This window comes from Porites lutea, chromosome 6 (assembly GCF_958299795.1).
Source record: "Porites lutea chromosome 6, jaPorLute2.1, whole genome shotgun sequence".
NCBI classification, from domain to species: Eukaryota; Metazoa; Cnidaria; class Anthozoa; order Scleractinia; family Poritidae; genus Porites; species Porites lutea.
The window spans coordinates 33,071,578-33,084,079 of NC_133206.1; the positions used below are offsets into that span (position 1 = coordinate 33,071,578).

A 12,502-nucleotide genomic window follows, 5' to 3' on the forward strand; every position below is an offset into this window, starting at 1 on the left:
TTAATATTCCTCAACATTTCGTTCAGCTACCTGCAGGTAAGTCAAATTTGATTGTAAATAATTTTTATATATAATAAAAAAATTTGAACTTGAACTTGAAAAAAATTCATTTCAAATATAAAACAGGGGCGGATCTAGGGGGAGGGTGCAGGGGATGCGCAGCCCCCTGAGATGACCTGCGGTTTTCTAATACAGCTGGTATTCTGCAAAAAAGAACTATGTGGTTTATTGGTGTTGAAGTAGAGCAAGAGACGAGTGCACCCCCTCCTAAAAAAAATACTGGATCCGCCCCTGTAAAACCCTGTGTTCCAATGTAGAACGTGGGATACCTGTGGTTGCAGCAGTGTGCGTGACTACAAACTCACGTGTTCGATTTCATCTCAACTTTTCGCGTGACTGGGTAAAAGGCTTATCTACGTGGCACGTGTTTGAACCGTTTGCACGTGGCACTCATGTACCCTGGCCAAAACGTAGTAGGTCTGATGGGCAAATTCGACTGACTGATCTTCATGCGTTTCCATAAAAATTAGATAAGAAATTTTGCTAAAACTCCAAGCATTTTCCCTTAGGTGTTCATTTAATTAATTCTCCCCACCTTTTGTCTCCACCATATATGTATGTTGTTGACAGAAAATTGATGTTGGTCACTCTATGGACCGAAAAGGGCTTAACCAGACCCCCTCCGCTAGTCCTCATTTCGGCCGGGTCATATCCAGCACTTCACGTGAGCCGAACCTAATTGAATCCTGCTTACTGAAGTGCGGTGTTTGATCGTACGCCAAATCCAATACCTTCTGGCAGTTTTTTTTTAAAGTTTCGTCAATTTTGTAAACACTGAGCTCCGTCAGAACATGTTACTATTAATTCTATATCCTCCGAGCGTGTACGTAAAACATTTCCTTAAACTGTTTGACTTGCTCTTAAAACACGAAAAAAGGATGGAACCGGTTCACTTGAAAAAACTCGCGAAATGTTTTTTCTCTATTCTAGAGCTACTGTTTTTGCACACGATGAGTGTCGCGTGCCGTTCAGTTGTTATGTAACATAAAAAAAAGACAATTGCCGGCCGGCCGGTGAGTACATCCGAAACTTCATTGGAATTGTATGCACAAAATGGCGGAGGCCGGCGAACAGTCACTCGACGAAGAGACTAAAAAGGCGTGCTTGCTGAGAAACAAGAATGAAAAGAAAAGAAGGGATCGGTTTAATAACCTAGTGAGCGAGCTATCCGCCTTGCTGCCGCTGTCAAGGAAAAAATTAAGCAAAAATAACGTTTTGAAATTTGCGATAGACCACTTCCGACAGCATCAACTTGCAGCAGAAAACCTCCGTGCTAAGCGATTTCACGGAAAATGGCAGCCTGACTTCATAACAAACGAGGAGTTTCGCCAAACAGTGCTGGATGGATTAGACGGAGTTATACTGGCCTTGAATGAAGCCGGTATGCTCCTTTTCGTTTCGAGCAATATTTTTTCATGCCTTGGTCACAGCAAAGGTGATATGTTGAATACAAGCATTTTTAATTTCGTGCATCCAGACGATCAAAGGACGATATATTCACTGCTTGGAGCTATCTATAACCCTGCTGCTCTAAATCTACCAGATGTAAGTTGGTTTAATCTCCGCTTTCGTTGCGGTCCGGAGAATCAGTTCAGAACACTTTGCTGTGTGAGCAAGATTTTCGGACACGAAAGGTCGGGAGGTGCCCAGCGGGCAAATTCTTGTGCCGTGTTGGTTGCAAGGTCAGCATTTGCTCCAAAAATAAACCGGACTCTTCTAATCACTGACGCGACAAAGGGTTTAAAGTTCACCACGCGATTGGACAAAAACTGGAGATTTCAGTGTGTGGAGAGGGGTGCAACTTTAACTTTGGGGTATTACCCAATTGAAATGCTGGGGACATGCCTCTATGACTACTGCCATGCTGATGACTTGACAAACCTTGCTGAGTACCACAGCATGTTGCTTTATTCTGGAGTGATAACAACCTGCTGTTACCGTCTACTCACCAAGGGACAGGAATGGATTTGGGTGCGAAGTCAATGTTTTGTGTCGTACAGTCAGTTGGACTCCAAACCTGAATCGGTGATCTGTATCACATGGCCCATTGAAAGTTCAGAGTTCAGTGCAAATCAGCCAGAGATGATAGAGCGGGATCGGCAACTGTTCTCTCAGATTTTGGAAAAAAATGGAGCAACACCTCAAGAATTGCGACCCTCTTCAAGTTCTCGCAATAATTTTGAGCAAAGTGCTAATGTTCCTTTGTCATCGTCATTAACTCTTAGCACACCACAACCTCAGGTTTCACCTAGTGTAGTTCCATCCACAATGTCAATGGATTATTCCAGCGTATCATATGCAGAGATGTACAACAATTCTCCAATGCTGCCTATTAGTAACTCAGATGCATCTATCACTGATTCCACTAGCTTGGGGGCCTGTGTAGACACCGCAGCACTTTTAACGCAAAGTAATGCTCATGGAAACTCGTTGTCCAATGATTCACTGCTGAACTCCATTGAACATCTAGATGAGGATTCACTGTTGTTGGACGATCAGATTGAAATGCCTGAATCTCTTTCATTTTCTCAATGGGCGCTTCATTTACATCTTAGAGAACAGTACAAAAGCCTCACTGAGTCCATTAGACAGCAATCAGAACAGGTTACACTCATTCAAAAGCAGCTTTCTATCCAGAAAGAACTATCTGTGCTCAGTGATGAACTGGAGAGACAGCAACAGTTGAAAAATCAGAACTTGGGTAATAATTTTGAAAGCACCAAGGCAATTATTCAACAGAAGATGAAAGAGTTGCAACAGACCGTGCAATGTATCAATGCTTTAACTTGATTTTTGTTAGAGACACAAGCTAGCTGAACTTGTTATGTCATGGACATGTTTCCAAGCACATATATTTTAATAAGCTGCTCTCTCCCCTATAGATCCTACTTGTAGCGATAGTGCAAAACAGCATAACATGAAAATGACTCCAGCAGGAGGGGAAAAGAGGGAGCCTCACTTCTTTTTTTTTGGGTACACCAAGTCTCTGAATGGCCAAACAGGCCTCCGTGGGGGACAGCGTTGTCAAAGTGAACTTTATTTTATAGTTCCAGAACATACCCACACTTCTCACGCATAAGGGATAAAAATTCAAAGGGAGAGTCTCAAAGACTTAAAAACATGCAAGCAAAGCATGTAAGTTAAAATGGAAGCAAGGTCACAAAATAACTCTCTGCAATGAGGGGTATACTTTGTGCAGCTATACATAATTTACCATTGAAAAAAAAGTAACATAGAAACTTAGTGTGTGGATATATCCCTCCCCTAAAAAGTATTTTTTATTTTTTCCATCTATTTTTATATTAAGATTAACATCTTTTTGGATAAAGGCTGGGTAATTTATTTCAGGGCTGAAAGTATAGCCTTCCTTCTATTTAACTAATTAAATTACAGGATAAATTTGTTTCCAACTTCAATGTAAGATTTACAAGGCGGGATAATAATTTTTTAAAAGATACTTCGTAGCCTTTGAGGTAAAAATATAGCATATGGAGTCACACAAATTTAAGAAATTTTATAAATTGTTTTGAATTAGATGCCAGTTGTTCATAAAAGAAAACAAGCTGTGGATACAAATGTTTATAATAATAAATTTAAACTGCAAAATTATATCAGCTGGGTCAAGTCCAGGTAGCATCAATATACAAACCCAAAACAACAAGACAGCAAATAATGTTATTATTGTTACGGACGTTCAGCTGACTTTCTCGTCTTGGGGTTTCTGGGTGTTTTTCATTCAGGGTGTTTCACCTCAGATGAAAAGTATTTATTTGAGTGCACAGGTGCACAAGCTGAACCCCGCCCCCCTCTCCACACCACCTTCCCCACCCCTGACTACCATAACAGCCAAACCCTGAGCCTTAAGCAAAATCAGCTAAGGATAGTTATGAAGAGTAGAATAAATTAATTGTGTAAAAGAATAATTATGATATTTACTATCATAGAGCTATGATAGAGCTCAAGACAGGTGTTAAGCTGCAAATAGATGTATTTGTGCTATTACTGCATCTAGATAATAATAAGACAACTAAGCTTATTAACTGAGCGTGAGGTCATTAAAAGGAATCTCAGACTGAAGCCTTGATGATCAAGGCTTCAGTCTCAGATTTCCCTGTAAATGACCAAACAGTTAAGATTAATAAGTTATTTATTATAATTATGGCCTTGAGCCTGTGATCTAAAACCCAATAACTGGTCAGCAGATATCTTTTAAAAAAACAGATCACCTCAATGAGTTGTACACTTGACCGGTCATGTGACACTGGTCAGCAGATACCCTTTTTGACAGCTGTCAACTAACCATAACATGGATGTCCATGAGGATGCCACTATCAAGTTAGTCACAGATTATGTATGCCTTGGACACCTAGCTAGTAATGCCCACTTATTACAAGAAAACAGCCAATCAGAGAGCAATTGCTATTATAGCCATATAATAAAGAAATTTTATGGTATGGTTTTATTCCGTATCATTCTAAAAATAAACGGAAATAGAATTTCTAAAATGAGATGTTAAAAAAGTAGTACAAGCAAATGTTTTTCTCACTTTAACATTAAAAAGTCCATAAGACTAAAACTCTATGGCTTGGCACATGAAAGCACAACACAGGTCAACAATAATCATCGATAATCCCGAAAGGTATTGTGGGTGGTTTTGAGTTCACTGTTTTTCAAAGAAATTTGAAAGATTGACAAGAGCAGCAATGGATGTATATTTGTGAGTGCTAAATGAAAGCAACAAAAGTAAGGTTTATCAGCAAGTGTCAGGAACAGTGTATTGATCCTATCCCATATTACCTTTCAGGATTGTCGCCTGCACATTTGTTTCCGACAACCTTTCTCAAAATAGCCGTAAATGGTTATATACAGACAGGAGTAATAAATAAATTAATGATACATTGGGCTATTATGATGTAAGCGGGCTATTATGATGTAAGCAGAAACCTATTTAACAGATCGAAGACATTATACGAAATGCCTCAGCTGTCTGAGGCATAATACCAACAATTTTAATTAAAGAGTCCTCTTGTAAAAGCAAAGTTTAACAAATGCTTCATCAGGATTAAAAACCAGTTTATGTTCAAAATAGTTTAATAACTGAATGGTTCTGCTGTGTTGATCTTTAAATTTCAAGGAACATAAATTTACACTATTTTTGTTTCTCTGTTTATATAGATAATTACACTTGCTAAGCAGTGGCGGAACTGTCAATACCTACTTGTCATATTTCTGAGAATAATACTACTAGCCTGGCCTACTCACTAAAGTCCTCCTGCAACTTACAGAAATCTTCCTTCAATGTCACTTAATAGGGCCATCTAGATGAGGAAAAATAACACGTCTTGCATAAGACGCAAAACTTCCTTTATAAAGGACACATTTCATCTGAAATAAGGCGTTACTTCTCTAAAACACATCTTAACTTAAAGAATAAGTGTTAAAGGCTGTTCTTAGATAAGACACATCTTTGCTAAGTCATGTGTTATTTCAGACAAAATGTGCTGTCTATATGAAAAGTTTTGCATCTACTTTAGGACGCATCCTATTTAAGACATATTATATTTTTCCTCGTATAAATGGCCCTAATTGAAGTGAACTACTAGTTAGATAACTCTTGCTATTAGCATTCTTAGCCTTGCCCCATGTCAACTAGCTATCTGACAATAGAAATATCAAGATCAACCCCCCCCCCCCCCCGCTCCCCCTACTAAATTCATTGATACTGGTAATGAAACTACCACTGATACCACATTCCCCCAGTGGCATTTACATATATCTGTTATATGGGATCAAACAACCAAGCAAATTTTGAAAAGAATGTGCAGCCTTTACTCCTATTAACTACTATTAACTTAGGGAGAAATATTGGTGTATTCGTAAGGACTTTTCTACATGAATCTAGATATTTTTCAAAACAAAAAAAGTTTTCCTCTGTTTTCAAACAAATCTGTGTCCAAAATTGTTATTATTGTTTTCACCTGTCTAAATGAAGGTGCTAAAACAATGGAAATATGATAGTGTCCCTTTGGAGTCCACTCTCGGGACAGATTTTGAGAATATACACATTTGGTGCCTGAAAACATTGTTATATGTGCAGGGAAAGGCAAAAATGAATCTGTTTTCAAATATGAATAGGACCTAAGACGTAAGATTCTACATTATGTTTTGGAAGATGATTAGCCTCAGAAAACAGGCGACTTTTTGCGACACCACCACTGGTTTCCCGGTGAAATGATGTCTGAGAAATGAGCACAGAAATTCCATACTGATGACCTGTCACTACCCAGATCTGGGTAGTGGTTCCAGCGTGCAAAGAAAGTACTGTCCGACAGCCCGGGGCTAGTGGATTTTGCTATCGGGCTAGTGAATTCTGTTTTTAACTTGCCCGACAGGCTAGTGATGTTTTATGAGGAATTTGAATAACAGAAGAACAAAACATTTTTGGGGCTAGTTGAAATGACGTCTGGGCTAGTAAATGCTAGCTTCAGCTTGCCCGAATGGCAAGCTGTAAAAATGATTTTCTTTGCACCCTGTGGTTCTGATTGGCTGTAGCAAATTTCCCAAGTGGCCCAACCAAGAGCAAAAGGGCATGGGGGAGACCCATGCAGCCCCCATCTAATGCCTAGTTCAAATGCTGTACTTCACACAAGATAAACTGAATGCAATGAATTACATTCATGTGAATTACGGCATCTAAATCAATACAAAACTGTTAATTGAAAAAAGATTGGCTCGGCTGCTCCTCATCATGCCTGGCTCAGCCAGGGCTGGGGACCAATGTGAATTCAAACGCTGAACTTCACGTTAGCCTAGCCAAATGCAAAGTTTTTATAATATCTTTTATAAGGTATTTTGAATGCACTGCGCTCTTTTGCGTTTTGAATTAAGTTGGCTGAAGTAAAGATCAGCACCTGAATCAATAATTTATTATTCAGCTGCCCTTAATATATTTGGTTTGACCTAAAGAAGAATTTGATCCAGCTTATGTGAATTACGACATCTTGACCACACCTAAGTGCCCCACCTCTTAGGATTCTATAACTCCGTTCTACTATTACACAACTGACCATCTCAAGCAACCAAGGACAGCAGCCAAGCGGATGGCTACCAGAAATAAAAATACTTGTAACTAATAATACAGTAGAACCCCTGTAACACAAACTCTGAAGGGAAACAAAAAACAGTTTGAGTTAGTGCAGGTTTGAGTTATCTGAATCAATTGAATCTCTTGAATTGTTTATGTCAAGGTTTTGGAAGGTGTACAGGTCATGTTAAAACAGGCAAACTTTTATGTCCTGTTCAAAGAAGCCATTTGAAAGGACACAAGACAGTTGACACTCTTTTGCAAAATGTTTTCACCCAAAAGGAGATGTTCTAGTCGCATGCCCTCTCTTCCTTACTCAACTGTCCTTTTGGCTATCATCCAGGGTTGCTTAAGGTTTGTAGTATTACAGTTAAACAAGGTCTGGAATAGGAACCAGGAATACTCTACCAACCAGAAATATACATTCAAGTGCCCAGTGTCCTTAAATAAAATATATGTACCTGATTAGAAGAAATTTTTATTAGCTGTCATTAGAAGAGGAGACTGATATTGAGTCAGCAGATGAATCTCCAGTCACTCTAAAATTGCTGTCAAACTCTAACAGTAAGCTGCTCCACTCAATTAGTTTCCTGATCATCTTCAGTTGTCTTTCTTGTTTCCTGATTTGTTCAGCAATTTTCTGATACTCTTTCACCAATTTAAAGTGTGTTGTCAGTTGCACACTGCTTAGACCAGATGGAATTTCAACATTATCCAGCCATTCTAATTCACTGCTTTTAACTTCCTCCTCTGAATCCAATCCACTATGGTTGCTTAGGACCTCTATTAACTGGTCGCTGGGTGTTTTTATCAAACAGCTTAGGAGACGGGGTGACAAACTGACTTTTCTGTTTTTGTTCTGCTCAGAAGACATGGTGGCTTCATCTACACTTTCCTCTGGTATAAAATTAATTTGTTGGTTCTCTGGTTCCTCCGGTGCACAAAGAAAAGATGTTAAATGACCTTGACTAGGACTTGTTGATATGGAATCATTTTCACCATTAGAAAAGAATTTCTTAAAGTGTTCTCTGTCGCGCTGAATTATTTTGCTTTGATTGGCACACACTTCATCAAAGTGTACTACAGTGGCTGTACAAGTAGTTGATTCTGGTTTGGAGTTCCACTGATTATAGGAAACGTAACAACAACTTTGAAGCCAAACCCAAGACTGTCCTTTAGTAAGATGTCTATAGTAACAAGTAGTGACCTGGCCGCGACCAATCAGAACATTGTGATATTGAGAAACATTGAAAACTTCTTCAGGACTACAGTAGTCATAAAAAGAGGTTCCAAGTAATTCAAAAGGTAGAAACCCAATAATAGAAGAAGCCCTGTGGTCAAGATATACATATTTCCAGTCCATGCTCAGGCGATACGAGAACTGTTTACACTGAGAGTCACTGGTGACATTTACTTTGTTTGGTTGAGGGTAATGAACTTTTCCTACAATAACAATATAGTTTTGCTGGGAGATAAAGGTTGTTTTGCACTCCACAACCTGATATGTATTTCTCGCGTAGAAATTTCCGCACTTTATTCTAAGTTGGAAAGACTCACCCTCCGAGGGTAAAGTTTTTTTCTCAACACTCGACAACAGTGGCAAAATTCTCAAGGCATCGTCTTCATGTAAGTAACCTAATAAGCTTGTGCCCTGCATTTGTTCGGGACGATAGCCCAACAGAGGCAATACGCTTTGAGAAGCAAAGGTGATTTTTCCGTTACTCTCAGTTGCGAGTGTAAAAGAGTTCGAGGCTTCCAACATTATCAAATTGAATTCTCCATCTGTAACGAACGACGGCTGCCATTTCGTCGAAGCGGAGTGCCGGCTGGGTCGTGGAGTAGACCGAATATGTGATTGGTGATTCTGTAAGAAGTTTATGGCGCGTTTAAGCACTGTTGTTTTATCCAACTTCCGTTCATTTTCCGGCAATACAATTTCTGCTATCTCTTGTACAAGTACATTGAACCGGTCTCTGCGCTTCTTTTCGTTCAAATTTCGACTTGAACGTTTCAATTCGCTTTCTTCGCCTCCGTCACCTTCTCCTTCATCGTCTTTCACGTTCATGGCGAGTAAACCTACAGCCGATTTCTTTCAACATTATAGTAAGTGCCCACTTTCTTGCACTTTCCACGAAAGAATTGCTCTACATCTGTTTCCAACCATAATAACGTGATTCAACTCCAACACAAATGACACAATGGGACCGAGTGTCGCGAATTATTGTGAATTGCGCGAAACGTGACTTCTGCTTTTCAAGGGGGTGGTAGCCAAGACAGTCCTTGTTCATGGTAAAGTTCGCTTCACCAAGTATTCTAGCTTTCTTATGAGCCTTAAGTATGAGCCATTTAATAAAGTGACTATCTTTAAGACAAATTCTAAATGAACACTCTTTCTTCAGCACCACTGCTAAGAAAGTGGCATTAAACTTTAACCCTCCCCTCCCCAAATCGATTAGAAGGTATCCGCTCGTTTGTGCTTGTCTGAATCACGTTTTTCAATATCAATTGTTTGGACACGTCTTGGAGGGATTTTTAGCTCTCTCTTCTTCCCGAGAGGTGGTTTGCCATTTCATTACTAAAAGAATTAGTTTGGAAACACGACTTTTTTGGTTCGTTTCACGGGTATTCCGGCCCGGCAAGGCGCCCGGCCATAATTTTCAAAGGAACGTCTGACCCAGGCTCTTTCCTCTGGCGGATTTCAGTCGGCGGGTAGGGGGGTCATTCGAAAACATTGTGTGATATCCAGTCCATCGTTAGTGTATTTATGAAACATGGAAAAGGACGAATACGGCTGCAACAAACACAAAACCTTGGAAGATCTTCTCGTCTTTTACAAAGAAGGAGCTTCGGATTATGATAGGGTGAGTGAGTGAGTTTCAGGATAAAATTCACTTGCATCCGTGCTGTAACCTTTGAGTCGTTCAATATTAATTTTTAGTCTCCCACTGCACATCATATGACAAACTGTGTGTATATTTTATTTATTTTCATCGCAATAGGCCAAGGCGAGGCCATTTAATTGTTCTGAACTTTTTGGTTTCAATATGAAGTTTAAGAACCTTCTTATGCCGAAGTTATGGCTACACTATTATGTATCGGTCAGTCTCAACTTCTCTCTGAGTAACCCACCCTCTCCCCCCCCCCCCCAAACCTCATTAACCCGCATATTTTTGAGTCACATTAATTTTTTTGCCGATTCTGTGCAACACAGCCTCAAATTTTACCTATTAACATGTGGTAAAATAATGTGAAAAGTAATCTAGTGTGGGAAAGAACTAATTCTGATTTAAACTTTTCAGGATGTGAAAGACTATAGAGGGTATGTGGGGCATGAAACATCAGCAGAAGTATTTGTAAGCATCTTGAAACAGCACAACTTCCCTGAAAGTTCTACAATTCTTGATGTAGGAGCTGGGACAGGACTAGTTGGAGAAGAGCTGCACAAAAGGAAATTCACCAATATAGATGGCTTTGATCCATCACAAGCTCTTCTCAACGAAGCAGAAAAGAAGGGAATTTACAGTCACCTATTTGTAGATGTGTTAGGACCCAATCATCAAATAAAAGTGGCAGATAACACCTATGATGCAGCCATTTGTGTGGGTGTTTTCACACTGAACCATGTGAAGGCAGAAGGTGCTATGGATGAAATGGCACGAGTGGTTCGTCCAGGTGGCTTGATCTGTTTCACCATCAGAGAGGATGTCATGTTTGAGTTGGAGTATGGGTACGAGGAGAAAATGCAGGAGCTATGCCATAATCAAGTCTGGAAATTGGTATCAAGCACCAAGGAGCAGTACCACAGCAAGAACGATTTTAAGAAGTGCTTTTTGTTTATTTATCAAGTATTATAACCTGTGGAGCTAAAATAACTCTGTACTGATGTAAAAACCTTTTTCATAGAGTATGGTATAAAAACTAGGACAGTTTTCCTGTATTCTTCTAGCTCAATGCAACAATGCAATGGCTACTTCATTATAGGGCAATTATTGCTCCATACGTGGACAAAAAACATTGTCTCATGATCCTGTTACGGAGTTTTATTTATTCATATTTTATTTGTTGTTCCTATGTTTATTTCAGTATTATTATTGTTATTTCTGTATCATTTATCCAGAATTTTCATATTTCACTTTCATAGACATGAAATATTTCCATACTATGGGCCAAAAGGGGTTTGTTTCATTGTGCTATTTTCATCCAATTAAATTGCACACCATTTTGCTCGTAAGATAACAACACAAAACAAAGCAGCCAAATATGCACAAGTACTCAGTTTGAATGGAGAGAACCTAGCGTGCGTAGCAAGCATTTTCGTGCGGTTTAGGAGCAAAGAATGAGGAATGAGAGTCAAAGACCGCGCGAAAAATGGCGTCATTTTTTGGCTCTTGTTTCATTTCTTGCGCGGCCAAAACCGAGAATCCTGTTCCTCGGTCTTTCTTTAATCCGAAACCAAACGGAAATGCTTGCTACGCAGGCCAGAGAGAACCTCACGCCTCATACTCTATAATAATATGGTAGGCATATCAGAGACCCCATCAGACTCACAGTTCCAGGCTCGATCAGAAATTGGTGCTTTAAGGAACTGAGTTCTGTTGCATTTGGGTAAAGGGAACTTGAAGTAAAACCAGATGATCCTCAGTTCCTGAGATTTTCAAATCAAATCTGAGTATTTTATGTCAAAAACACCAGCTTCCCACCTCCACCCCCAACTCATGGCTAGACAATAAAGACTTCTATTCTGAACTGTTGAGTAATGACCTTTGTTCATCTGCCACACCCGCTCAAAAAAAAAAAAAACAAACAGGAAGAGAGACATTAGGTCCATCTAATTGCCAACAAGCAGCCTGTTGAAGATGAGGCTGCAAGGCGGCAGCATAATAAAGCTGCGCGAAAGTTCTAAGGCAGAATGTATCTCGAAGCAATGTAACATAAGGTAGCGTAAGGTAACTTTTATGACGTAATGCAGAACAGAGAATGTATTGTTTTTGAGTGAACACGTGCATAGTATAATGCATGAGTGTGTTCCATGACAGTAAATGATGGACACATGACATGACATGACCTACCTGCAGCCTGCATTCTCGTAAATTATGGTAATTCATGACATTTCTTAACAACTTAAACAGCCTGCGCATGTATGTAAAATCTTTGCCCTTTTGCACTTAGCGATAGCTATAACTAGTTATGCGAGAAAAATATGGTGTGTCTTACACAAGGTGCATCTTAAGATAAAAGACACATACTGAACCATTTTTAAGAGCATATCAGCTGCATCTTAGTCAACCTTATTTAAGATGCAAAGTGTTTTTGTGCCATTTATACAAGAAGTTTGCATCTTATTCAACACACTTCTTT

At 39.4% G+C, this 12,502-nt stretch overlaps 3 protein-coding genes across 3 annotated transcripts; 2 read left to right on the forward strand and 1 right to left on the reverse strand.

Moving 5' to 3' along the window:
* Window positions 1-1,035: 1,035 nt before the first annotated feature.
* Window positions 1,036-4,568, forward strand: LOC140940845 (circadian locomoter output cycles protein kaput-like). Its single transcript, XM_073389810.1, has one exon. The coding sequence runs from the start codon at window positions 1,105-1,107 to the stop codon at window positions 2,848-2,850; it is 1,746 nt and encodes a 581-aa protein (XP_073245911.1). The 5' UTR covers window positions 1,036-1,104; the 3' UTR covers window positions 2,851-4,568.
* Window positions 4,569-7,352: 2,784 nt separating this feature from the next.
* On the reverse strand, window positions 7,353-9,450 carry LOC140941524 (circadian locomoter output cycles protein kaput-like). Its single transcript, XM_073390536.1, has one exon. The coding sequence runs from the start codon at window positions 9,207-9,209 to the stop codon at window positions 7,626-7,628; it is 1,584 nt and encodes a 527-aa protein (XP_073246637.1). The 5' UTR covers window positions 9,210-9,450; the 3' UTR covers window positions 7,353-7,625.
* Window positions 9,451-9,846: 396 nt separating this feature from the next.
* LOC140940153 (methyltransferase-like protein 27) lies at window positions 9,847-11,890 on the forward strand. Its single transcript, XM_073389053.1, has 2 exons — window positions 9,847-10,005; window positions 10,444-11,890. Exons 1-2 carry the CDS (start codon window positions 9,916-9,918, stop codon window positions 10,996-10,998), a joined length of 645 nt encoding a protein of 214 aa, XP_073245154.1. The 5' UTR covers window positions 9,847-9,915; the 3' UTR covers window positions 10,999-11,890.
* Window positions 11,891-12,502: the final 612 nt, after the last annotated feature.